The sequence below is a fragment of the Montipora foliosa genome, chromosome 5, assembly GCF_036669935.1.
Source record: "Montipora foliosa isolate CH-2021 chromosome 5, ASM3666993v2, whole genome shotgun sequence".
NCBI classification, from domain to species: domain Eukaryota; kingdom Metazoa; phylum Cnidaria; class Anthozoa; order Scleractinia; family Acroporidae; genus Montipora; species Montipora foliosa.
Window position 1 is genome coordinate 40,420,239 of NC_090873.1, and position 26,047 is coordinate 40,446,285.

General features: G+C 41.5%; 1 protein-coding gene across 4 annotated transcripts in view; it reads right to left on the reverse strand.

Moving 5' to 3' along the window:
• LOC138004172 (stimulated by retinoic acid gene 6 protein-like) overlaps window positions 1-26,047 on the reverse strand; it is a 66,696-nt gene that overhangs the window by 21,476 nt on the left and 19,173 nt on the right. For all 4 annotated transcript variants that reach the window (XM_068850603.1, XM_068850601.1, XM_068850602.1 and 1 more), the window contains 7 exons: window positions 23,963-24,083; window positions 21,857-21,905; window positions 21,438-21,584; window positions 20,309-20,394; window positions 13,113-13,177; window positions 11,909-11,970; window positions 7,216-7,327 (listed from right to left, as the gene is read on the reverse strand). In XM_068850603.1, coding sequence (XP_068706704.1) covers window positions 7,216-7,327; window positions 11,909-11,970; window positions 13,113-13,177; window positions 20,309-20,394; window positions 21,438-21,584; window positions 21,857-21,905; window positions 23,963-24,083 — 642 coding nt within the window. The remainder of the gene's footprint in view (window positions 1-7,215; window positions 7,328-11,908; window positions 11,971-13,112; window positions 13,178-20,308; window positions 20,395-21,437; window positions 21,585-21,856; window positions 21,906-23,962; window positions 24,084-26,047) is intronic.

Sequence of the window (26,047 nt, forward strand, 5' to 3'; positions counted from 1 at the left end):
AGTGACAGCCCATCCTTAAAATTATCTCCTGGATCTTGAACTCCCGCCTGAGCACGTTACTAACATCAACATTTACCTTTGTTTCCGCTCCTTGTGCTTCCTGAGTCGCTTTTTCTGTCGAGTTAAGCAGTTCAACCTTTACTTTCACCGTTTTATCTTCTGTTGTGTCACCTTGGAGCGGAGGTGGTTTTCCATTCACAAATGCAATGAAACCGACCAACAGCGTTTTCTTGTCATCCGCCTCGCTTAAATCTTGCTCTACTTTCTCACGAATTTTCTTTGACAGTGCCAACCTTCCTAACTCTTTCGTTTCCACTTGTAAATGCTCTGCTAATTGTGCCAGTGCATCCACTCCAAGACCAAAGACCTTGGATTCAAGTTGTAGTTGAAGCTCCTCGATTTCGTGTTCCGCCGCCATGTGTTTTATTTACATAGATGAACAAGCAAAACAACTGCGCCTGTGCTTGTCAGTTCAGCAATTCCACGCACAAACTTTATGATGAAAACACACAGGACCAGGGTATACATTTCCATTCAAAATATGATTTGGCTTAAACTTTCCAGTCGCTGGCATAACACGCAATGCTATCCACAAAGCTAATACGATCAAAACACGTTCAAATTATTTCGTTTCGCAAAAGCTAACCATAAAGCTCCACGATTTTGTCTTTCCGTCCCTACATTCAGGTAAAATTCACTGAGCAATGAGCGCTGGCAGGGTCGCCAAATGTGGTCCTCGTTCCCACAAAAGAATCAGACAAGGTCAAAACATAGACTTGTCCAACCGCTTTATTTTTCCTCTACGGTCCCTCTACCTCTTGGTCAACCAGTTTCTACTTATCACGTGACTGACTGCGATTGACTGTGTGGGGGTGGGGTAACCCCTACAACTCAATGCATTGACTTGCATGCTGATGACTCGATTAGAAAGGTTGCTATTGCCAACTTGGGAGATAGCAGAATTACTGGCTTGCCTCTCATGATTTGGTACCACAGCCATTGCTATCGAGATTATACCCAACCCTATAAAGCAGGTAAGACTTTAGCAACAAAGAAAGGTTGCTATTGCCAATTTGGGAAATAGCAGAATTACTGGCCTTGCCTCTTGTGATTTGGCATCAGCTGAAGCATGGTACCAGTGCTATTGAGGTTATACCCGACCCGATTAAGCAGGTAAGACCTCAGACTCAGACTCAAAAAGTGAATTTGACTCGATTGGGTGAAACCAACTACCGTACTTGTCATATGGAGTCTCCAGCTTATGACAAAGTGTTTGAGTTTATTTGATCAGATATATCATAAACTTCCAGGCTTATTAAGATGGTCGATCTGAGAGAAAAGCTAATGTTCTACATGTGATCAATGGGTGTTAATTTGTTACCAAGTACTTGAAGCAACCACTACAACATTTCCGTAGAAAGTTGGAAAAAGAGTTTGGCCGGCGACTTATTTCAGTTTGAAGATCTCCTGGACAATAATAAGCTGAGAATGGTGGTATTCCACACGGCCTGCACCATGTTGTTGATTATTGGCAAGCACTGCCATGATACCAACTTGAGAGACCTGCATGTGTGTCGCATCTGGTGTGCTAGCAGAAAATTTTGCTGCATGAGCTCCAGATCCTTGCAGGTATAGTTGTGCTGTTAAGACTCCACAAGCTTGTGTACAAAGCCCTCTTGAAACTAGTGTAGCAAGGATTTGGGCCCTGGATAGAGGAGAATCACAAGGAATCCAAGACTATTGTTGATAGCTTCCTTAGAAAGCGTGGCAAGTTGTACGGTGATAACTGCGAAAGCCAGTTCCTGAAGCACACAACCATTCCTTGTAGTGTCGGCTTCGTAAAACTATTTGACTTCAGAGAGCATCAAGGAAAGCACCTGGGAACTAATGTAATGTATTATTTATAAAGTGCCTTATCCCAGGCTCTAAGGTGCTTTACATCTTACAAAGAATGTTGCTAAAACTTAAAAAATAACATACTTATATATCAAAATTAAAAGGAAAAAAATAATCTCGCCAAGGCGATAAAAGCTAAATCCAACACTAGATAAAAAACTTAAGCCATGACAAGTCACTAATCAAATCAATCATACGCCCAAGCAAAACAGATCTGTTTTCAATTTAGATTTAAATTCAAAACTCTCACTTGCTCTTACTTCATAAGGTATAGAGTTCCACAGTTTCGGGCCAGCGATGCTGAAGGCCCGGTCTCCATAAGTAACAGTGTTAGTACTCGGAACCTTGATCAGTAACTGGTTGGAGGAACTTGAGGAGCATGCAAGAGCATATCTTTCCAATAAGTCCACGATGTAAACAGGAGCAAGTCCACTAAGAGCTTTATTAGTGTTGATCATCTTGAAAACTATATGGTACTCCACAGGAAGCTAATGAAGCTGTTTCATAATAAGAGAAGTAACGTGTTATGAGGATCAGAATTATTTTTAGTTTATCTGTCATGCAATTCCAGACTTTTCTAGAATTATCGCACAATCTGTAATATTCCAGAAATATCTTTCATGTGACTCTGCAGTTTCCACAAATAGTACACTTTGTAATCCACTATATATAGCAACAGATCTTTCTAGGTGCTTAGAGTAAAAGTATAAAAGCAGGCTTGTAAACAATAGGAAAAAACTCTTTTGCGCGAGGGCTTACCCTTGTGGCCGGCTGCGATTGAACTTATGCGATACTGTGATAAAGATAATATGTAAATCATTATTAATGATTTGTCATTATGTTTACGTAATTTCCGGTTTTTTACATAGAACAAAGAGTCATTTCTTCGAGGTTTTAGTCGTTTCTGTTCGCGGTACCCAGTAACTTTTCCACACAAAGAGTTAGAGAGAAAGAAAGCCTGATTTCTTTGGAAGAATCGGAGAAAGAGATGCATGAAGCTCACCCAGCAAAGGCAATTTCGAAATACAGTTCTAGGTTCCAGCTCATCAGACACTGACAAGCCCAGCGGTAAAGGAAGAAAAAAGGCTAAAAAGGGACCTGAATTTAGTGTTATGTTCCTTAAGTACTTTTCGATTAGTGATTTCTTTTAGTTTCTACGAGTAATTAATAACATTGCGGATGCCACGTTTAGCATGAGTTTATATCGTGTATTGATGGGCGTTTGTACCGAATTATATTTTCATAGATATTTGTAATAATTACCTTTTCAGTTTCTACGTGATTCCAAGCCTCCAATAAACAATTCAGTGTAAAGAAAGAGAAGATTGGTTTGGTCTTATAGTAATGGCTTTCTCCGCCTGATCTCCTAAATCAACCGCACCCGTTACATAATATATAGATTTAGCTAAGCCTAAAAGAGGAGCTCCATGGTTATTTATTAATGCCTATAGGGTGAGTGAAAATAAAAGGTTTCGAATTGTCTGCATTTTGATGTTTTTGGTTGCTGCTTAATTGTATCATTTTCTTTGCTTTCTTCTATAGAAAAATTCATTGCCTAATTAGTGAATTCCGATATCACATGAATCATGAAGCGATGAGTGCGATATTGGTTTTTCAAGTGAAATTTACTTTGGAATTCACCAGTTTGGTAATGATTTCTTCTTGAACCGCACGAGTTTCAAAAGAAAACAAGCACACCCTCAGTGAGCGAATGGAAAAGGCAAAAGGCCATTTCAGAATCAACTGTCAATAGCCAGCGAATAGGGCTTATGCTGGTCAGGGGATACCTTGTTTTGACAGGAGTCAAAATATCAAAACATGGATGTCCTTATCGATGTCCAATATCAAAGATGTATGCTATAAACTAGCATGATACTGGTCACATTGGCATACATGGAGGGGTGCGTACGTAAGAACGTTCGGTGACGTTATGGCTATAAAACTAAAATTTCTCGCATCGATGGGTTACCATATTTTCTGAAATATGGTACTCCGCGCGCAGAGGTCCGCTATAATCAACTGCAATAAATATGGTGAAGCAATAACTTTTTGACCTTGCGACATCTGAAGAGAAGAAAGAGGCGATAGCTGAAAAGGGAATAAGATAAAGAGTTCAGAGTTTATTATGAAGCAGTCTTCCGTAAGAGTTTGTGTACACAGAAAATCCAGTGAGTGGAAAGAATCCAGTGAATCAAGAAGGTCAAGAATTGTTGTCTACAATCAGTGGAACTTGGAGTTCGAAGTTAATCAAGATCAATTCCTGAATGCTCATGAAAGACAGTAAGCCCGCTTTGCTTTACGAACTGCTTCACTTAATCTTTAACTGAAGTAATTGTAACAGTGTAAAACTAATTAAATAGTTAATATAGTTGAAAAAGGGTAACTGCTCGTTGTCACACTTTTGTTGCGTGCCTTACATTGTATTTATTGTTTCTACTTATGCCTTATGTCTTGTTCGCGGACATTTCTTGGTTATTCCAGCACGTAACTCATGGTCGTACTTTCTCTGGTTGAAGTTAAGTTTAGCTGCACAGTTTTGCATCAACTGGACTTTTTTAATAAGACTCTTTGGTACCCGTGGAGGCGTGAGTTACAGTTGTCAAGCTTACATGTAATGAAAGCGTGAACCAGGGTCTTGATACCGTCAACAGAGAGGTACTTCCTTATCCGAAATATATTGAGTAAGTGAAAAAACGACGACTTGCAAATAGCATTAACTTGGGATTCGTAGCTCGTGTATTTTTCAAAAATTATACCAATGTTCTTGGCAGGATCAGAGGGGTCAATTGAATCCTCACCAACTTGAACAGGAAGTAGGGACGGCCTAGGACGAAACTGGGAGCCAAAAACGAGAAATTGTATCTTGTCTGAATTTAGCTTCAATCCGTTGGAGGGCATCCACTTGCTGACATCACCAATGCAGGCTTCTAATTTACTTGTGCATACATTACCAGGTTGATTGGAGTCAAATGACATGTAAATTTGTGTATCGTCTGAATAAAGATGGTAAAGCATACCAGGTTTCGTAACAATACTTCCTAATGGCAATGTATAAAGAAGATACACAAGGAATGACGTACTGAACTCTTTCCATGAACAGACACAAACTGCTTACGATCGCTGAGATACGACTGGAACCAACGCAATGGATCGTCTTTGATGCCAAAGTAGAATTCAAGATGATTTAGAAAAATACCATGGTCAACTAAATAGAATGCGGCTGAAAGACCTAGGAGAAGCAAGGCAACCGCTCTGCTGTTGTTGATAGCCATCAAAATAACATCATGAACTCTAAGTAAGGCTGTTTCTGTACTGATAGCTGATTGAAAGGTTTCACCCACATCATTAGTATCAATGTAATGAACAAGTTGCAAACACAGTTTGGAGATTAAAGGACGATTGGACAGATTTAGGCTATTCTCAGACATTCAGGAACACAGCCAGTGGATAAAGAACGATTAACAATTTCTGTAATTATAGGGACTTGTACTGACAAACATGGCTTTAAAGCAGCAACAGTAACAGGATCAAGATCACAACATTTCACTTTAGACAAAACAAGTACAGAAATGTTCGTACCTATTACAGGTTGGAAATGAGTGAATTCACCATCAAGAGCATCGCCAACACGTCCAGAGGAATAACTACATGTAGGAGTACCAGCCGCATCAGCCACGACAGTTGCACCAATGGTCTCAATTTTCTCGGTGAAAAAAAATTCTTGGGTTTACAGTTAGCAACTGATCGATGGACTCAACTGCGTGTTTGAAAACGATAAGGACGATGATCCCATGGTGCTTTGCACATGATAATGTGAACTACACTAGATATTTATCTTCCTATCTATCAGAAATGCCTCACATCGAAGAAGAGCATCCAGACGTTATAGCATATTTCAGGTCTGGTGGCTTCTCTGTACAGCTTGGAGACGAGAATCCATTAGGTAGAATACACGTTCTGCTGGACCAAACCTGTGAAGAGACTGTAAATAAAGAGACACAGACCCTGGTGGCACAAAGGCGTTCAGCCTAAGGCTAGGAGCAGTGAGCAAATACTACCTTATAGCGGGGAATTGACGTTTTTCCATGCGACAGTCTAAGGACATGCTTCACCAGGGCACCTCATCTGTATGAACTTCAAATAGCGAGAGCAGGTGTTTTTTAAATGTTATGTTGTTAACTCATCTTGGGCTCTTTTATTAGCGAGAGACTGGATTCTGTAATGCCATTAATGTAGCACCGAGTGACGTCACATTTCCGTTAAAGCTACCCTTTTAGTACTGCTATCATACATAACATGAAACTAGATGAATTCTAGTTTTCAAAGATGTATGAGAGCATTGCTCCCCCTGAGTGGTAAAAGATGTAATTTTGGGGGTGCGTGGTCCGTGGACTATATGACGCCACTGCTTGATGTTTGCTAAATCTCTAATACTGTTAAATAAGTGAGCTTTTTAAAATTATTATCGCTTCTGGAACCAAGTTTACAAAATAGAGGGAAAAATGCTTTTTTTTAAATTTTAAGAATAGTAAAGAAAACATCACTTTCAAAACGAGTACCTGTCTAACGACTTAATGACTTAATGTGGGAATGGGGAAATGGAAAGCACACTCTGATTGTGCAATACTTTCAATGAAAAAGACTCTAATCTACCCAGTGACACAGACCTGCAGCCCAGGGCAAAGCTGCAAACAACAGCTCGAATCAGGATTAAGACATTAGGACTAAGTATAAAATATTGTAAAAAGTCAGTGGCAAATTGTCCAAGAAGAAATGGCATTTTCATCATTTTTTGAAGCAACATTTGCCAGCATACCTTTGATGCTAAATTTTATAATGCAGAAATTGGCTTTTGTGCTTGTTGCACGTTAATGTATTTTTCAGAAAGGCCAATGGTATTCATTTCCATTACAGATGGACAAGACTTGGGGGTGGAGGGTGGTTAATTAGGATAAATAATTTAGGCAGAGTTTACAACAACCCAGCCCAGCAGTTTTTGCTGTGACATTTGTGGGGACTCCAAGGAGACTTGCAGGGGCATTTCCATAACTATTCTTTGGCTTGCTTACATTTCCTTCCCTGCCTCCCATACACATTCATTTTTAGGGTAAATTATACGTTCCACACACTGGTTTTTCTCATTGATGTGTTGACAGGTGTTTGTGAGGTACACTGTGGCTCGGTTGCCATGATGACCCCCTCATTGCTGAGGAGATTGCTGCCTCCTCTCTTGCTACCATTATTGCACCTAACCTAAAGTAAATTGGCATTATGGTGGTGTTTTAATGACTTGTAAAAGGTAACTGGTATATGACATACCCATTAAGAGAAACTGTATTTCACAAAAAAGCGTTCGGGTTTGAGAGCCACTGCACACTTGCCTATATAATCTCCTTAGCCGATCAGTAGAAATCAAAAGGATAACCGTGACCTAACAAACAAAAAAATCCACCATTTGTCAGTAAGCACTAACCTGCAAGTGTCTTCTTTCCATAATAATCGAAAGTAGAATGATGTGATGTGCACACCACATCACGTGCATGTTCACTTAATAATCATATTTTGCTCACTTACATTTTCTGGCCAAGGAGTCATTGATACTGTAACAATTTTTCCACTGGACTATCAACATGAGCAGAGGTATATGGATAGAGAAACATGCAAGAGTAGTACTCTTGCACGCATTTGTCGAGTTGGACCAAGACCTGGTAGAGACGGAGCTGGGCATAACGGGAGGTGAAGAGAGCGACAAAGATGTTGAGGTTGACAGAAGGAAGGACGTTGTTGGTGTGTAGTTTGTAATGAACTTTGACACAATCCTCCTTCAACCCACTGATGTAATGCACATCAAGTTGATCACTGTCCAAGAAGGTCAGGAACGGTTGTGGATCGGTGAACTCTCAGACTTGGGTCTTGTTAAGATGCTGGCCAAATTTGCCTCACATGGAGTGTGTGTTGTCTGGGATTCTTGGCGACCTTGGATGTGTCCTGGCCTCTTCACTGAGTCTGAGCCAAGTGTCGACGTACGACGCATACATTCTTGTAACGAGTCCTTTTTTAGGCTCATCAATGTCACATGTTTAAATAAAGTTTTTCAGTTCAGTTTTTTTTTTCAGATCCACACGCTGTTGCTCGAAATACCAGATATGTAGAGCTAGAAAAGAAAAATGACTCATACAAAGTGAGGTTTTAATCCACGGACCTCTGGGTTGTGAGCCCAATGTGCTACCACTGCACCACCTTGTGAATGTGTAGGATGGTGCACCAGGGGCCCACCAAAGTGCATTGAGCATCTGTGTGGTGACAGTCTGACATCTTGTTCAGCAAGGGGCAGTCAATGTTCTCATCCACACATCTGCGGCATAAGGGAAGGCAAGACAGGATGGAGCAGTCACCGGATTACAGACCCAACATCCAACAAGGAGCCCCTAGTCTTGGACGACACCGACTCTGATGGTGAAACAACTCCTCCACATGGTTTTTTTTTTTAACGTTGAAAGCATGCAGGGGGGGTGGACAGCACATCTCTAACCTGGTGGTGGGTAAAACGACCAACAACGACCATCCCGTGCAGTTTCCTGGCGAGACCTACATCCCGCGGTTCCTGGAATGACTGGAGTCTTTGATGGAGACTCGACCCTTGACGGTGTAGGCCCACAACTTACAGGGGTACGACAGCTACCCTGTGATTGCTCAGTTGCACCAACAAAAATGACAACTTGCACAGGTATGTAAGGCACAAAACCCTTATGTCAAGGGTAAGGGTCTCATCTCTTTCCTTTTATCTAGGTAAGGAAAGGAGGCAAGCTGTTGATGACAATGAGGACGCGACTAGCTGGTTCATCAACTCCTTGTCCTTCTTCAAGAAGCCCTTAAGGGCTTTTCTATTCAACACAGTGCTTTTCACACGGCCACCATACCCTGGTCTCAGAGGTTTTCTTGAGCCGCGAGAGAACCACAAGAACCGGCCAGAAGAGAAAAACCTCTGGAACATTAAATTCATGCAGATGCCAGGGTCAGGATCTGACCCTGACGCTCGGATTGGGTGATATTTTTACAAACATGCATATGAATATGATTGGTTTGTTTGATTGGTATTACACCGAGGGGACGCATGATTGCTAAGTTGTCATTGGTCCCTTTTGTAATTATCAATTTGATGCATTTGACAGCTACCGTCTGCATGAAAATGAGATTCAACTCCATGGTAACCAGAGGTTTTTCTCTATTTGCCACTTCCCGACTGCTCTTTGCTGCTTTGCGGCTCAAGAAAACTAGGGTACCACCACCAAGACTATGTGGGTCCTCTCTCCGACAAGTCCTTCTACTTTCTGGAGGGAATGTATGTATGTATAAGGATACCAGAATTAGTGCATTTGTTGCCATACATTCACTTACATGAAGAAATAAAAGCTGTGAACCCCCGAGCAAACTAAACAGATTGCTTACAAAAAGTGTGAAGAACAAAAATCTCGCTGTTTGAGGTTTAAGAGACTGCCTTTAAGGTATAAAACAAAGGATGGAAGAAGCACAAGTTGAAATTATTGCTTCAAACACCATCTTTGTTTACATCACAGTGCACAGTTTGGAAACTGGATGCTACAATTTTTAACAGCCACTCAGACAAAAGTTTCCCTTGTTGCCTTTGTTAACCCTAACCCTCTTAAGGTGGCAGGGCCACGTGAATCATCCCAAGGTCTCCATGGAATGGTTGACCTGGTGCGAGCATCATTTGCGTTACCAGGCTTAGTCACCCCTGTCTGAGGACCAAATCAAACAACACGATGACTGGGCCTAAGCCTACCACCAACTGTGGTGTCACCAGATCCAGAATGCCCGAAACATCGGGAACATGGCATCTCAGAGTCCCAATACACAGGCGACAAATACAATCCTGACCCCAAGATGGCTACGAGTTCCATGACTGTTTCTGGCATGACTGCCGGACCTGTCACATGCAAAGCCCACGCAACATCCTCATGGGACCCATCTGCATCTGCTGGACCAGACCATGGATGATGTGCAGGCTCTTGTCGACCAAAAAAGATCCTGTTGCACAGCTTGGGGTGCTGGGTCACCGAGATGTGGGAATGAGAGAGACAAGCCCTCAAATGCTCAAAGGCTCAAATGAGGAGGTTGCGGACCTCAATCTCCAGGAACCTTTGATTTTACGGCAGTTGGACTGATGCCGTTCAACTCTACCACCAAGCCAACTTCAAGGCCGCAAGAGATTTGGTACAACGATTATACCAGTCTCTATCCATGAGTCAACAAATATGGCAAGTAGCCAATCGGACATCGGAAGTTCGATTACGAACCAGGCACCATCGACCTCTTGTTGTACATTGATTTGGCTAAGTGCACCACTCTCCCTCTAGTCTTCAAGGCCTCTACCATCCCTTCCTGCTTTAACACAGTCATTATAAATTGACCTTTCCATTGTGCTGTAGATTTGTGGATGAGAACATCGACCGCTCCTTGCTGGACAAGACATCAGCCTGTCACCACATAAATGCACATGCTTTGGTGGGCACCTGGTGTACCATCCCGCATGTGTACGAGGAAAGTTAGTAACACAGGGTGTGGGGCTCTTTCAGCCATACGTCGACACTTGGCTCCAGCTCAAGGAAGAGGCCAGCGGTTGGCCTGAGGGTACCAAGGAACAATGGCACGCACACGTCCGATCCTGTTATGCTCACGAAGGCATCCAATTGTATGCGTCCAAGATCGCCAACAGTCCCAGACAACATGCACTGGCCAAGATGATGTTCAATTCTATGTGGGGCAAATTTGGCCAGCATCTCAAACATACCAAAGTCTGGGAGTTCACTGATCCACAATCATTCCTGACCTATTTGGACAGTGGTCAATACACATGCATTACATCAGTGCATTGACGGAGGATCATGTCGAAGTCCACTACAACCTCAACATCTTTGTTGCTGCCTTCACTACCTCTCACTCCCGGGTCCTTCTCTACCAGACCTTGTACCATGTCGTTAAATGCATGCTCTAATTAACACAGTCTAGGTCCTCTACATCTATGCTTAGCAAACCCAACGAGCCACCCTCAGAAAACCCAACAATCCACCCTTGCAGCCCCTCTTCCTCATGGTAACTATCTCTGGAATTTCCACGGCGAGGACAAGTTTGGCACAAAGCCGCCTTAAACACTTCCCTTTGTAAAAAACTGGTTTTTCCATTAACGTTTTCTTCTATTCTATTTCCAATTTGTCTTTCCATCTGCCATCTTGAATTTGATGATGCCATCATGCAACCGCAAGATGACCTGTCCCATGCACCCTAAATCTAACTGACTGCCATCTTAAATTCCCTCTCCTCCAATCAGAAGCCGCTACATCTTATTATGATAATAAAGACATCCTTAGACTTTGACTTTAGTGGTGCTATCTTGTTTTCTGTCCTTCTCCAATCAGAGGCCTGCACCCAAACAAGGCAAAAGGCGTTTTGTGAGCTGACAGTACTACTTGCAAGCATTGATATGGTCGTGATGACAATGGCAAACAAGGTCACAGTGCAAACCTAGGCACAGGTACAGTCTGCATAGGTATGGGTGTACCGGCATTAGGACATGCAGCAGCAGGAAACAAGCACCCTCACAGGCTTGGGTATGACCATGAGCATGTGCCCTGACCAAACAATGGCACATTGTATACAGCCGCACTAAGAGCTCATGCTTGTGCACCCATACTGGTAAAGTTACTGGCATGGATATTAGGCGGTACATGTAGCAAAGGATTGGGCATCAGGCATTAACACTCTATGAGCAAGGTACTGCATGGAATTAGCATGATCACATGGCAGGTCGCCTAGCCTGCAATCAGACCCGCCCTCCCCACGTTTTGTCTCGGGGAAGGAGGGCATGATAAATTTACTTAACGGGTTACACGTTCAAAAGCCATCTTCTGGCTTTTTTCTCTGGTATCAAGCGTACTTTCTGCACCCTCCCGAAAGAAAACAATGCCTGATCACAGGTTACACATTGCCCTACCTGAAAAACAGCCATTCCAGCAACAACCAAAGTTGAGATGAAGTGAGTTGAGAATTTGAAATCTAAGATGTGAACAAAAAAGCAAAAGAAGTTATAACAGGTGTAAACCTTAACTACAAGAAGACATACAGTGGCAGTTATTAGGATACAATTTTATCAAAAGCACTTTTTGGGTTACGATAAATGCTTCCATATAGAGGTCTTTCTAGCGATTTTAAATGCATAGCTTACGTAACATCAATCAAGTAATTATGCATGTCCAGCTAATGTCACTTCTCCCATAACAACCACATCTTTGTTCATCACCAATACCATGGGATTGCCCTTTGCACAAGGCAATATTAATTATGGATTTGTTAAAGTATTACTACAGGTATTTTCATCACAAGTCTAGTATATAGGTTTTTAATTAGCACACCGTGGTGAGGCTTCTATTTGGCTAAATCTATATATTATTGACCATAGCAGAATAATGTGTGCAGGTGCAAGCATCCATGCCCCATGCTTTCCACTAGGTTAAACGATTCCCTTAATTTTAATAATAATTATCATTACAGAAATTATTATTTCTGAATTTGTTCCCTGTGTAGTCCTAAGAAGTCATGACAAGCCTGTGTCATACCATCTAATTGTTTTTCAGGATCTTTCTCCATATGGCACAGGTTTTGTCTCCATAGAGGAGGAATACCCTATCTACCCAAGAACGTAAGAAAACCAATTTTGTGGCATTTGGTGTACACTACATATACCACAATGCCAGATGTGATGCAGCTGCTGAAATTGCAATCAAGCAGTTTGAAGATGAAAGGAAAAAGTATGGGTGCAGGGATGGTGCAGTAGTGAGAGCACTCGCCCCCAACCAATGTGGCCCGGGTTTGACTCCCAGACTCGGCGCCATATGTGGGTTGAGTTTGTTGATTCTCTACTCTGCACCATGAGGTTTTCTCCGGGTACTCAAAAAAACAACATTTGACTTGATTTGCATTAATTGTTAGTCAGTTTACATGTCTCCAATTAGTGCTCCAGCGATAGAATGACGAGACACTTAAGATCCTATCCTTTTCTTTTTACTTGTAAATAATAAGTGCTACGCAATACCTTTGGCTAGCTTTACACAATGCTCCGTCGCTAATTAAGTGTAATAATTATCACAGGTGAAATGAAGTTTTGCAACAAGAAGAAAAATGGACAAGATAAGGCAAACCTGGCCTTGGCTGGTAGATACAATATAAGAGCCTCAAGTACCACTTCACTTCCGTAACGGCTGGCCTGAATTGTACAGAGTAATGGAGAACAAATTTTTGGTGGCCTGCAGTCAATATTGTTACATAATGTACATTAAATTACCTATACCTGGTTTACTTTGAAGCCTACAGGACGTAGTTCACTTTTAAATCGGAGCTTTAATTGCACAAACAGAACACATGACCCCACTCTTTAGCAAACTATGAGAAGTGATTCACATTGGAACAACCACAAAAAAGTAACATTCACTCAAGTGATGTTTAACATTTCCACTTAGCATAGAGAACCCAGCACAGTACTAAATAGTTAGTTGTTAACTCTATAAATTGTATTTAAATGGATTATAGTAACACGAGTACCCGTGTTCCTAGTGGTCAGTGGTTGGTTTGTTGGCAAATACACAGTAGTTCCGTACATGTACATCATACTCCTGGCATTTGTTCAGACAGCGTGAGTTCTGTCCACCAGGGTGGTTAACACTCATAACAAAGTTTGTTTTGGTGTCCTCTAGCTCTGCTTTTCGATTTTTGTTTCGTCTCCTTGGCGACCCTTTCGATTTTAGGCTTCTTTCAACTTCTAGCATACCTCAGGTACTCACAACAGCATTGAACTGTCTTTGGCTTTGGAAGAAATGGCTTTATTGTCAGGCGAAGCAATCTCTTCTTTAGTAGCGACAACCATCTCGTTTCTCAGCTTGTGTTTACTATCTCAAGTGAGACACTTTCTCAGCATTTTTTTGCCGGCGAAGATGAGCCAATCACTCCTGCAAATCCTGGTGGCATTTCAAGTGAACAGGAATGTTGGATTCGATAAACCGCTCTCCGTTTCTTTCCAGGGACGATCATGAGGCACATGCTTCAAACATGGCAACATCTATTGTTTCCAGTTCATTATCAGTCAATGCTGCTGAATACCTGCCGCTAGAATGCCAACGAGTAAAAACTGTCACAGTTGCGTGGCAAATGAAAATTGAGAAGCAACCAGACTACAAAACATTTCAAAACTGAATCATTGTTTAAAAAAGCATTGCAAAAGTCACATGCTATTGTTTGTTGTTTAGAATGGCTATAAGAACGCAACTTATAAGGTAGATGAGAGGCGAAATATGTGTGACCCTTGCATTACGTGAGACAAAGCTGAAACTGATTGGATTTCAAACGGAGCTAAACTCCCTCAAATTCTGGAATAAAAAGACTATCCAAACTGCTTTGCTAAGCTCCCTGAAGCTTGACTGATAGTGGCTTCCTGGCAAACTGGGCTTAGACTGTTTTTCACTTTTGGTCACGCTAATGGATAAGCACAAACAACCGGACGAACTAACAGTGCCACGCCATGTCACTCGTAACTCATTGGGCGATCAAAATTTGTAATTTTGAGCACACTAGCTTGATTAAAAAGAGTTTTTCTACCCTCTCTGATTGAGTTTATAGTGAATATATTCAAGTGGTTTTGTTTTTTTGTTTCCTTAATTATTTTTATGGCACGCTGGCCGACTTTGTCAAGACAATTGACTGATGCCGAGATTTTTGAGCACACTAGCTCGATAAAAAAGACGCTTTATGTGCCCTCTGATTGAGTTTATAGTGAACACAGTCCACTCTCTCTAAGACGGACACCATCAGGACCGGCCTCAGCTGTCCGTCTTAGAGAGGTGTCCGGCTTATAGAGAGTAGACGTAACGTGGCCCCAGGAATTTTGAGATAATAATGCTGAACCTGTGCACAGTGAATACAAGTCTGTTTAAAGTTTGTTTTAAGTTATTTACTTGAACGAAACCTACCTGTTTTAGATTACAATACACCAGAAAATGACCATGAGGTCAATGTGGTCACCGATCATGATCCTCCTGATGTGATTGATTTAGATGAAAAAAATACCGCGATGCCATTGGCTACCTCAAAAACAATCACCGATGATGTCACTCTTACATTACCTTATGCTTACTTTTGTATTCAAGATTTCTTCTGGCTGTACCAAAATTAACTTGCGCGTCGGCTCTATAATGCTGCCCACCTCGTCACCCTCGCGTCCTCGCGAGGGTGACTCGTTGGCAATTATGGGAAACCCTGAGGTTATGATATATGCTTGACCACTTATCATGGCAATCTCTGTGCCATTATTGTTCACTTCTCCCGCCTGGCCTTCACTCAACCAGTAGAATTTCCACAACATTCTCGTTCTTCTCTACCATGCGGCCATTACCTTGCACTTTGCCTACTGCATGGTATAAGTTGGAGAGGCTTTTGTAGTCTGTCCCAGCTATGCAGTAGTACAAAGTAAGCTGGTCTCAAAAACAACAGGTGGCGTTTTGGTGGAGCTCGCCAACCTTTGAACTTACAAGCACAGGACACCAAGCCCCATACATCTTTTGATGATAAATTGGTTGTTGGCCCATCAAGGAAGCATGTACTGGAGATAACTGACATCCTGAAAGGGATTCAGGTGTTTACCATCTATGGGACCTAACCCAAAACAAATTATTTATCTTGCAGACAATTCATCAATTCCCTGGACCTGCCTGGCTGAACTACAATATTGCGTTCGTTGAGGAAGGATGCTACGGCTTCCAGCCTAGCTGACCAGTCAAGAAAGGGAATTTTCACACCTAAAGACCTAAAGCCCTGTTGTAAGTCGGTCATCACTTTTTACAAACTTCTACCCTACCTTCCTCATCCCAATTTGTTCCACCTAAGTGTGTGTCGGAGTCATTTCAACACTGCCATTCTTGGAATGAGGGTTCATTTTGCAAGCTTTTTGGTAGCTGCAGATACTGTGATCTCTGTGAGTGCTGTGATCACCCTCAAGTTAGTTGCCTCTTTTGAGTCATTATAGAGGTTTAGAGACTCCGGTCCCTCACTCTGTCTGGCAACAAACGCACTGGCATTGAATCCTTGGTTGCCACGACTCTGGCAGTTGTCTCTTGTGTAAATACTGTACAAAACATTCTGTTGATTTTCTGTAGATGTTGTGTTCAATGCTCCAGATTTTTCCTCTCGGCAACAGAGAGCTCTGCCTCTCGTTCCACTATCGTTGAGTGATCTGTGCATACCAAAATTGGATCCTTTTTCCAGCAGTTACTGCTGACCCCTCCTTGCAACAATTTGCCAGTTAGCATGGACAGACTTAACAGATAAGTGTGTACACATCCTGATCAGCGTTTTGTGGTGTACATGTTAGCCGGGATTTACAACGGGTTCTGTGTCAACTTTAAACTCAAATTCAGTCTCCTTGAGATCAGTGTGGGGATAGCAGAATATGCCCTCAGCTAGTCTCCATCTATTGCCAACTGATGCTTACCTACAGAATGAACTCGCCAAAGAACGGGTCTCCAGCCTATTCTCTGCATCCCTGTTACCCAGTCTTCACATCACCTGTTTTGGGGTCATCCCAGAGCAGCATCAGCAAGGGATAAAGTGCTTGATTCTGGATTTCTCTAGTTCTGGCCTCAGTTGTTTGAATGCCAGATAACTTTACCCAGAGGACAAGTCATTACCTGACAGTTTCAATGTGTGCAAAGATTTCAGAATTTGCTGACTTGACCGTAAATAAATATGAAAACCTTAGCCAATGTTTAATGTGGCATACATTTTACCATAAACACCTGCAGATAAGCCACACCTTGAATTTAGCAACTCAAGTTTTCGAAAAAAAAGTTTTTTGAAAGAAATAAAAAGAAATCCAAGTCGAGTCTTTTTTATTAGCATTGAAACGGAACATACTTCAAAGTCACAATTTTAGCACTTAAATATAATGAACATTGTTTCTGCCAACTTTGACACATGATTGGTCTTTTTTCTGGTATTTGTTGACAGGGATTTCTTCCTTCAACACAGTCTTTCCATTACAACAAGAAGGCGAGCAGAACATTTGCAGCTTAGTAACCAAGCTTTAGATCAGACACGAAAGTGGAAAACTGGACATCGGAAGCCGCATCCCTGATTTTGGGTCAGTACGCAGCTATTACAATGGCTCTTGGGATTGCTTTAGAAAACAATGGACACAAATAACAATACAAAAGAAACAATGGACCTTAACTCTAAACACAATAGAGCTGCGTCCTAAAGGGATCCAATGAAATTAGTGGTTGTAAAGAGCTGCATCCTATCTCCTGATTTCTAGCAACAATTTTTGTGAAAAAGGTGCGGCTTATCTGTAGGTGTTTACGGTATTCTCTGGATAGTGCACATGACTTATACATGGCCACTGGATAAAGTTAACCAGCCTTTGAACAACTGGGGCCAGAAGGACTCAGTGTGACTGGTGGAATTCAGAAGATCCCTTCTCCGTGCAATAATTATATCGGTAAATGTATGACAGTTGATGACATCACTGATGGTATCATGTCGTTCAACAGACATGGGTTACTTACAAAGTTTGACGTGGAGAGTGACTTCCACGTTGTTCCTGTACATTGCGATGATTGTTACCTCTCGGGCAGCAGTGGAGAGGCAAATACTTTGTTGATATGGTGTTTCCTTTTGGTTTACTTTCAGCCCGTCTTTCATCATTTGTTGCTAATGTAGTTGAGTGGATCCTTAAGGGAGACCTATGAACTGGGTTTCCTTTTTCACTAGTTGAATAAATTCATACACTGGGTCCTCTTAGTTCTTCTAAATTTGCCAGTGAAATTTAAATAAGTGTATCTGGATGTTCAAGGATTGAGGCATTCTGCGCTCTGCAGATAAATTGGAGGGCCCTTCTACCTGCCTGACTGTTTTGGGTATAGAGCTTGATTCTCTCCTGTCAGAGGAGCACCTTTCTCACGAAAAGTTTGAGCGCATAAGGCATTACTGGACTCTTGGTCATCCAAATAGTATTGCTCTTGTAAGAAGTTCGAGTCTTTGTGTGGCAACTTGCAGCATGCATTTAAAGACCGACTTTTCTGTGTCATATGATCAATTTGCTCTCCATTTTGTGACAGCAGGACCACCACCTGGATCTCACATGGAGGCGTGAAGTTTTTCACTCGTGGAATGGCCATAGTTTTCTCTTGTGTCCTAAGTGAGCTCCGGGTTCCGATTTTTCAAGTCTGAATGGATGCTGCAGGTTCTATTGAATCAGGGTTGCTCTAGGCTCGGAACTGTTTGCGAGCAGGCGGTCTACATGTACGTGTACATCACAGGTGTCACTGTCTATTGCCCACGAGGAACTTTAATTTTCCTTGTAGTTTTGGCAGCTTTTCGGTGGTCACATTAGTGGTTCATGAAACGGGTGGAATTTTGTGTTGTGTTGTGTTATTGTGGTCTGGTACTTCAAGAGATTTGAACATGCTGGTGGTACTCCATCACCTGTCAATGCTGGCAGCCTGACATCATTTTGCTTTTACTGCCACTGCCAACTGTTTGGCTTAGTTGGTTGAGTATCAGACTACTGTGTAAGAGGTCGAGGGATCAAAACTGTGGCTACACCAACACTCAGGTCTTTAAAGGAGGGGACTGACTGACTGCTTAACCCATTGAAACCTCAAATGCCCTAGGACGCTCGCACTTGACAAGTAAAATCGCCTTGTGATAGACAGAGTAAAATCTGTTGAGTCTCACTCCCAGGAGTCAATGGGTTGAGGGAGGGAACATACATGGAGTTTTTGACTGCTTAACCTATTGACACCTCGAATGCCCTAGGACATTGACAAGTAAAATAGTGTTAGACAGAGTAAAACCATTCAAGTGTCACTCTCAAGGGTCAAGGGTTAAATACTGAGGGGAAAGTGCTGCCTTGGTAATTATGACATCAGCAAAATGGTTTGACTTTCTAGCCTTCTCGGTTAAGGACAATAAACCATGATAGGCCCCATTTCACAACCCTCAAGAACCCACACAGTATTTGCAAAGGGCAGGGCATGGAGTTCCCAGTGTTGTGGTCAACCAACTCAGTTGCTGATCTGTCTCTTGATTTGACTTTCAAAGGTGCCATCAGCCAAGTCCTCAGGCATCCCAGTGCCTCCATAGCTTCTGGCTCTGCCTACTAGTTAAACTCAGAAGTGCAAATTCTAACTGGCAAATGGTTTCAATTGGTTCCTCTTACCCACTGAGTCTATAATTCCACTTAACACCAATTCATAGATTATTACATCCTGGATGATTATACTAAACAAGTGAGAATGGCTCCATGCTGGCTACAAATAAGTAAACTTTGATGTCTTTCCGTTCTTACCAGGTCGATCGTTTGCACCACCCTCGATAAAAGCCTACCTGTCAGCTGTATGCTCTCTACACATTGACAACGGCTTTCTCGATTTTTTGGTCAACTGCTTACAACTCTTATGTCTTCTACGTGGGATAAAGCACCACCAAGGCAGAAATCACTCACAGCATCAACCAGTAACTGCTGACATTAGGGGTGTTCATCGTTCACTGGAACTGCAAGACCCAGACAATATCATGATCGTGCTTTGGGCCTCAAGTTGTTTGGGTTTCTTGCACTTTCTGCAGGCTGGAGGGTTCACTGTCAACTCCAGCTTTGATCCCTCCATTCTTGTACAGTGTAACTGTTCAGGGCTTGCAAGTCAAAGAAGAAGTAAATCCCCCAGCCTTTGCATTCACATTAAAAGTTCCAAAACTGACGTTTTTTTTTTTTTTAACAGTACTTGAGAGTTGTTTTGTTATCACGGGCGTGGGCAGGCCTCTCTCTGCCCAATCACTGTAATCATGGCTTATCTCCATCTCTGAGGGTCCTCTCTTCATTGGTAGGGCTGGTCAGCCTTTGTCTTGTTTTTCGCTGTCATCATTCCTTCAGTGAAGATTACCCTGTACATGCTAAATCCATTAAAATGCAATTTAAAGGAGTTAACAACTAGAACGGCCCGTGTTGCAAGTGGTCAGTGGTTGGTTTGTAGGTGCTTGTGCAGCAGTTCTGTACATTGTACTTATGGTGTTTATTCTGGCAGCATGGGGAGTTCTGTCCTCAGCGTGGTTCATAGCAAGTTTGTTTTGGCATCCTCCTCATGCCAATTCCCTCCTTTTTTCTGCTGAAAGTTCAGAGTGACAAGTCCCTTTTTTTAAATTTCTGGCATGGGGGCTAATGGTTGTGTTGCGGCGTTGTGCCAGCTTTGGAGGTAGAAGCCCCAGGATATCCCAGGGACCCAACCTCCACAAAGCGATGCAGTTGCTGACCAAGCGAAAAGCTGTCAGTCTACAACAAAAGTTTGTTGTTTACCTGTTCCGACCTGAATTTAGCAACCTGTTGATATGTTCCATTTCCAGCTTTCCAGCGAAACATTTATCAATAGTGTCACTAGCTCTCTAAATAAATAAAAAAAAACAATTTTAATACATATTTCAGCAAAAAGAAAGTGTTTGGCCTACACGGAAGGTACTTAATTCCGTTTGTTTGTAAAACTAATGAACAGAATAGCTCTGCCCTCAACCCAATCCTCATTTGCTCCATTCCTCAAACTATTCTATTCAGCCACTTTTCTTTTGATAAACAAATTCTTGAAATACTGAGAAAGGAAATAAAACAACAACACAACCATTTTCCAGAATTTCATTCTAGAACTTCGGATATACCGAGCAGGTATGTCACATGGGACATTACACTTGGTGGGTAACTATTGTTTGAAAATCGAAGTTAATATTCAGGTAAGAAAGAGGCAGGTAAAGGCCCCTATACCTGTTAAATTTCATCCTTTATTCATCAGTTGATGAAAAGTGCTTCTCTAACCCAGCGTTTGTCCTTAATTGTGCTCTCCTGATGTCAAACCCTGATATCTTGCACTCTGATGTCATTGTTTCAAGGTCTTGCAATGTTTGCAAACGCCTGAAGTGGGTGCTTAAAATGCACCCCCAATGATCCTCCAGTTTCTCCCACATAATGGTTGTGATGTCAAAACATTAATTTTCTGTTTAAATACTGATAATTTGCTATGAGTCGGTATTTTTTTTCCTTAGGTAGTGCTTCCGGAGCAGGAAACTCAAGGCCTAGGATTTCAAATCCCATGGAAAACAAATTTTCGGTTCCATGCACAGAGATCATGGGAACCCATCTGTAACTATTTTTTGGTTCCGTTAAAATTCATGGAAACCAGTTTTTAATTTCAATAAACATCTTGCAAATACTTTAAAACGGAGCTTCAGTGTATACTTTGTTTAAAAAAAGTTCAACATCTATTAAGTGTGAACAGAATGATCGATCGGTAAGGCTGCATGTTTACCTGGGAAACTATTTTCCGGTTCCGTTATTTAAATCACACGGTAACGACACGGTACCGGAAACGATCGTTACCGTGAAATCCTGGTCTTAAATGGATGGCAAAATTTAATGACTCCAAGTCATGATCACTTACACAGTCGCCTCTCATGGAATCAGCAGACCAATGATGCTTGACTTCAACACAGAGCAGAACAGCAAACCTTATCGTAATAAACAAAAGGCACAAGAGCACTGGGAGGACACTAAGCACTGCGCGATACCGCAGATGTCTGACCTCAGCCTAAACAAAAACAATGGATAAAACATTCATTGGATGCATTGTAATGACTGCATTGACTGTACACCTTGACCGGACCAAATATTATTTTAAGAAACCACTAAGAATCAGCAACAAGAGATGAAGTTAACTTAATGCTGTACAACTACATGCACTTAGCCATACTTTTAAAACAGGCACTGAAAATTACAATGTAGTTATATTGTTACTCCAGTAGGCAAAAAAAAAAATTACAGAGCAATAAAATCAACGAGTATGCATTTTCAATTTCTCACATTGTAAAGCTTTCCACACTGAAAATACAACACAAGTTGGAAGGAAAACCTGTACATAACAAAGAAAATACAGTACAACATTTAGCCATACTTCAAAAAATTGGGAAAGGCATGCACGTTAGTCATTAATGTGCTATGCCTCCCCACAAAGACATTGACAGTATATTTTATGTCAGCATCCAGGACACATACCATGTGCTCATGAGTAGAAGGGCTAGTCGCCAATTGTTCGTTTTTGGATTATTTGTGGGGCACTGTCATGCGATGACATGTGCAGTATTTTTCACTCGCAGAATGTTGTACATGAAATGACTGTATCTCATCGGGTGGAGTTGATTTGACCTTGGATCAAAGCTCCGCGTCATGTTACATGATCACCAGCCGTTAAATTCATCAGCTATTGTGGAATCGGAAGCAGAAAATGCTCATTTCCAGCCAAGTTCGTGGGGATTTTTGACGACGAAACATTCACGGAGGTTCGCAAATGATGTGGCTTTAGCTTTGCGTGAAAAAATCGCGGCTAGGATGGATTTTCGAGGCGCAAACCGCCTCTGAGCTGACAACGGTCGAAATCGTAGTGTGCAGCCTTGACTTGGTCTTAGAACATTGAAAACATGGAATTCCCGAAACGGTAAAAATAACCTCCAAAAGGCACAAGAATACACCAGAGGTGAGTCATTTTCATTCCTTTTATTGAATGAATGTTAAATGGAGCGTTTTTTAGGCTTCATAATCGACAGTATTTTATTTCCCATACAAAGTCTTACAACGCGTTTAAATTCTCAACGGCCGCCTGTAACGCAACACTGCTTTGCACTCAAAGGTAATATTCCCACTAGTAATCAATTATTACATGCTCTCTAGTGACGCGAACTTGGCCTGCCTATGGTTTTTGCTTTCAAATCTTGCTCATAATTATGTGGATTTGAGGAATGCGTAATACGCCTACAGGTTAGTACCGATAATTTTAGAATTGTCCGAAAACGCACGTTAATATTCCTTTTTCAAAAGAAAAATTGCTTTCTGATGACCCTCTAAAGTGCCTATCACCTCAACACACTTTTCCACTTTATTTATTCTCCGAAATCATCCCAAATACATGGTGTTGTTTATAAAACCTTTTGATTGAAATTTCACTTTTTTATTGGCTTTCAAAAACGGGAAAAGTGATCATACTTTGATCCATAACCGAGCAATGAAGGAGAATGGGTTCGATACCAGGTTGACGTCACAAATTAATTTGCATTGAGGTAGTGAAAACAGCGATGCAAATTAATTTGTGACATCAACCCGGTATCGAACCCATTCCCTTTCATTGCTCGGTTATTAATCACGGTATGACCACTTTTCCCATTTTTCAAAGCCATTGGAAGAGTGAATTTCAATCTAAATGTTCTAAAAACAACACCAAGTATTTGGGACGATTTCGGAGAACAAATATATTGGAAAAGTGTGTTGAGGTGATAGGCACTTTAAACGTGTACCAAACTAGCATTTGTCTAATATATACTAAGTCTTATTTGCACAGCCATTGCAATGAATACAATAAATGGAGTCGAGGGTGGTTTGTTGTTGACAATGCAATCCTTTGGTTTTGGAAACATAATGAGCCGTTACATTCAAAAAGGCTTTCGATCCACTTTGACATTGTCGCGAGGCAAAATCCTTTAATTTAAACCTAGTAGACAGTTTTTCCGTGTACACCGAAGAGTTACAAGAGCTGGTAACAGTTTTTAAACAGCTAAGAGGAGTGGACTTTAGATAACCATTATTTGTCTTCGAAACAATAAGCAATGTATTCTTGCTCTTTAACCTTGGAATCACATGAGGATGGAAAGCATTCTGCCCTGGTGAGCAAGGCTTTGGTCACAGACTTTCTGTTTTATAATGGCAGATTGAATGGTAGTCAAAAGCGAGATATTTGTGTGTGTTGGTTTAAAATAAAGACAAGTTGCTAGATTTCCCTAAGTGCACTATCATATGTACAACTATATCCAGAAAAACCAAATGTCTTTCGTTTTCATGCTTGATGGTGAATTGGATAGATGGCTGAACCGGTGAACCCCAATAAATTATACTTCATACTGTTAATCAAAAGTCATGTACCTGATGGCAGCATATAAAAATCCCATTAATGATCCAACCAGCTTGTAATTGGTTGTTACACAGGCAAACAATGGATAAAACAAGATTCCATACACAATGACACTAACAATGCCCTGGATAACTGAGAAACACAAAGCAGTTTCAGTCTACATCATTCTACACCTTAATTTGCATGTTCCTGCACTAACTCAGCAAAGCCCTATTATGAATATGGATGTTTCTGCTTAGTACGTGGCCTGACGTACACCAATAGCGTTTTTGCGACGTCAATGCCAAGCGGGCCACATTTTGCAGGAGGACTCAGACCAGAACACAACACTGGAAACTCCGTATCTCTGCTCTTTTTTCAAATAGTGTATGGGATCTTTAACGTTGCACAGAGTTTAATACGAACAAGGGTTGTCAGACGGGGCCTACAGTTTGTCATCCTTATCCAAGAAGACAAGAAAGTCTAACCATTTGCAGGTGTAATTTAATACTAAGGCAGCACTTTCTCTCAAGTTATTTAAAAACCACGAGTGTTGGTCGGGTTGGAGTTGTCAACTCAAGACTTCCCTAGTGGTAGTCCGATGCTCATGCAACCAACTGATCAATTTTAGAACCAGTCGGCGGTAAAAGTAGACATACAATGTAAACATTCTCCGGCATGCTCATAATAGACTGCAAACAGTCTCTCGTTTGCTCTGAGGATAGCAGATGCAAGGTGAGAGGCAAGTCGTGAGTTTTTGTGACTACCTGAGGAGAAACATGATGCATTTAATGGGGTTTAGAGCTAAAAGCTAAACTGGGCTAAAAAACAAGAGCAAGCCCTAGCTGTAATGTAAATTCCCTGATAAATACTGGCAAATGGGGGTGAGGGACAGCACTGGACAAATTGACTGGTTATTAAAATAACATACTTTCTGCTTTCTGCGATAATAATCAAAGAACTACTGTAACAGTAACCGTAACCTGCGATCAGGCCCATTTTTAGCTTCGCCCATATGTTCTCTTATGTCGTCGCTCGCTAAAATTGGGCCTGACCAAAAGTCCCTCAAGAATTCCGTTTGGTCGGCCAAATTCTGGCCGACCAAACTCGTGATCTGATTGGCTGTTGAAACGCCGGAAGTGAAAATGCCATCGTGATTGCGCGGAGCTCTCGCGAAGTCCTCGAGACTAATCCGCCATAAGTGTACGAAGAAATTTGCTCCCTTTTGTTCTTACAATGCCGTGGACGGTGCAACTTGATTTTTTTTGTATAAATGGAGATATGCCATCTGAAATATCTCATAACTTGTCCAGAATCGGGTTTGAATCTCTGGAACGAGTGAAATTAGCGATTCCGTTGTCGAGCTCTGTGGCCATGGGGTTGAAAGAACTTTGGCACAAAGTTCCCTGATGTTTTGAAAGGCGCTAAATAGCTGGTTCTTTCAAATGGCAATGAAAGCCGATGCATATTGGTTTCCTGGATGAGACAAGGGACATATATATCAACAGGAGGAGATGCTGATAAAATCGCAAGTTACACGAATGCATGTTTTAAATATCTGTGTATCAAACGGCTTTATTTATTTACTGTACATGACTGATGACACGGTTTTTTTGCACACTTCATAATATTTCCAGTTGATTTAACTTAAAACTCACACTCCAGAAACTAAAATGGCATGTTTCCAGAGAGATCAATTGTACAACAATAAAAGGAACTTTGCGAGTCCATCTTACTGTTCGTACTCCATCAAAAAATTAACAGCCAAACGTATCATGATTTTACTGCGCGCAATTCTAGAAATACACTGCAACTGAAGATATTACCCGAAAAAATCACCAAAGAAACCTTCATGGGAAACACGTTAAAGGAATAATGTATTTCTCTGAAGCTCTTGCGGCTTACTCTCGGGCCTCACAATGTTGTTTGCGTGTAAGTTTCTGAGCCCATTTGCCAAAACAACATTGTGGGAGAGCAAAGTACTACAATGTGTTTCAACAATTTGGTCTGAGGCTGCATTTTAGGCTAACTGCCTGTCACAAGTTACTGGTAAATTGATGTTTTAGCTAATAATTTGACAAACACTTTTGAGATTGAGAGAAGGATTTTAGGACCAA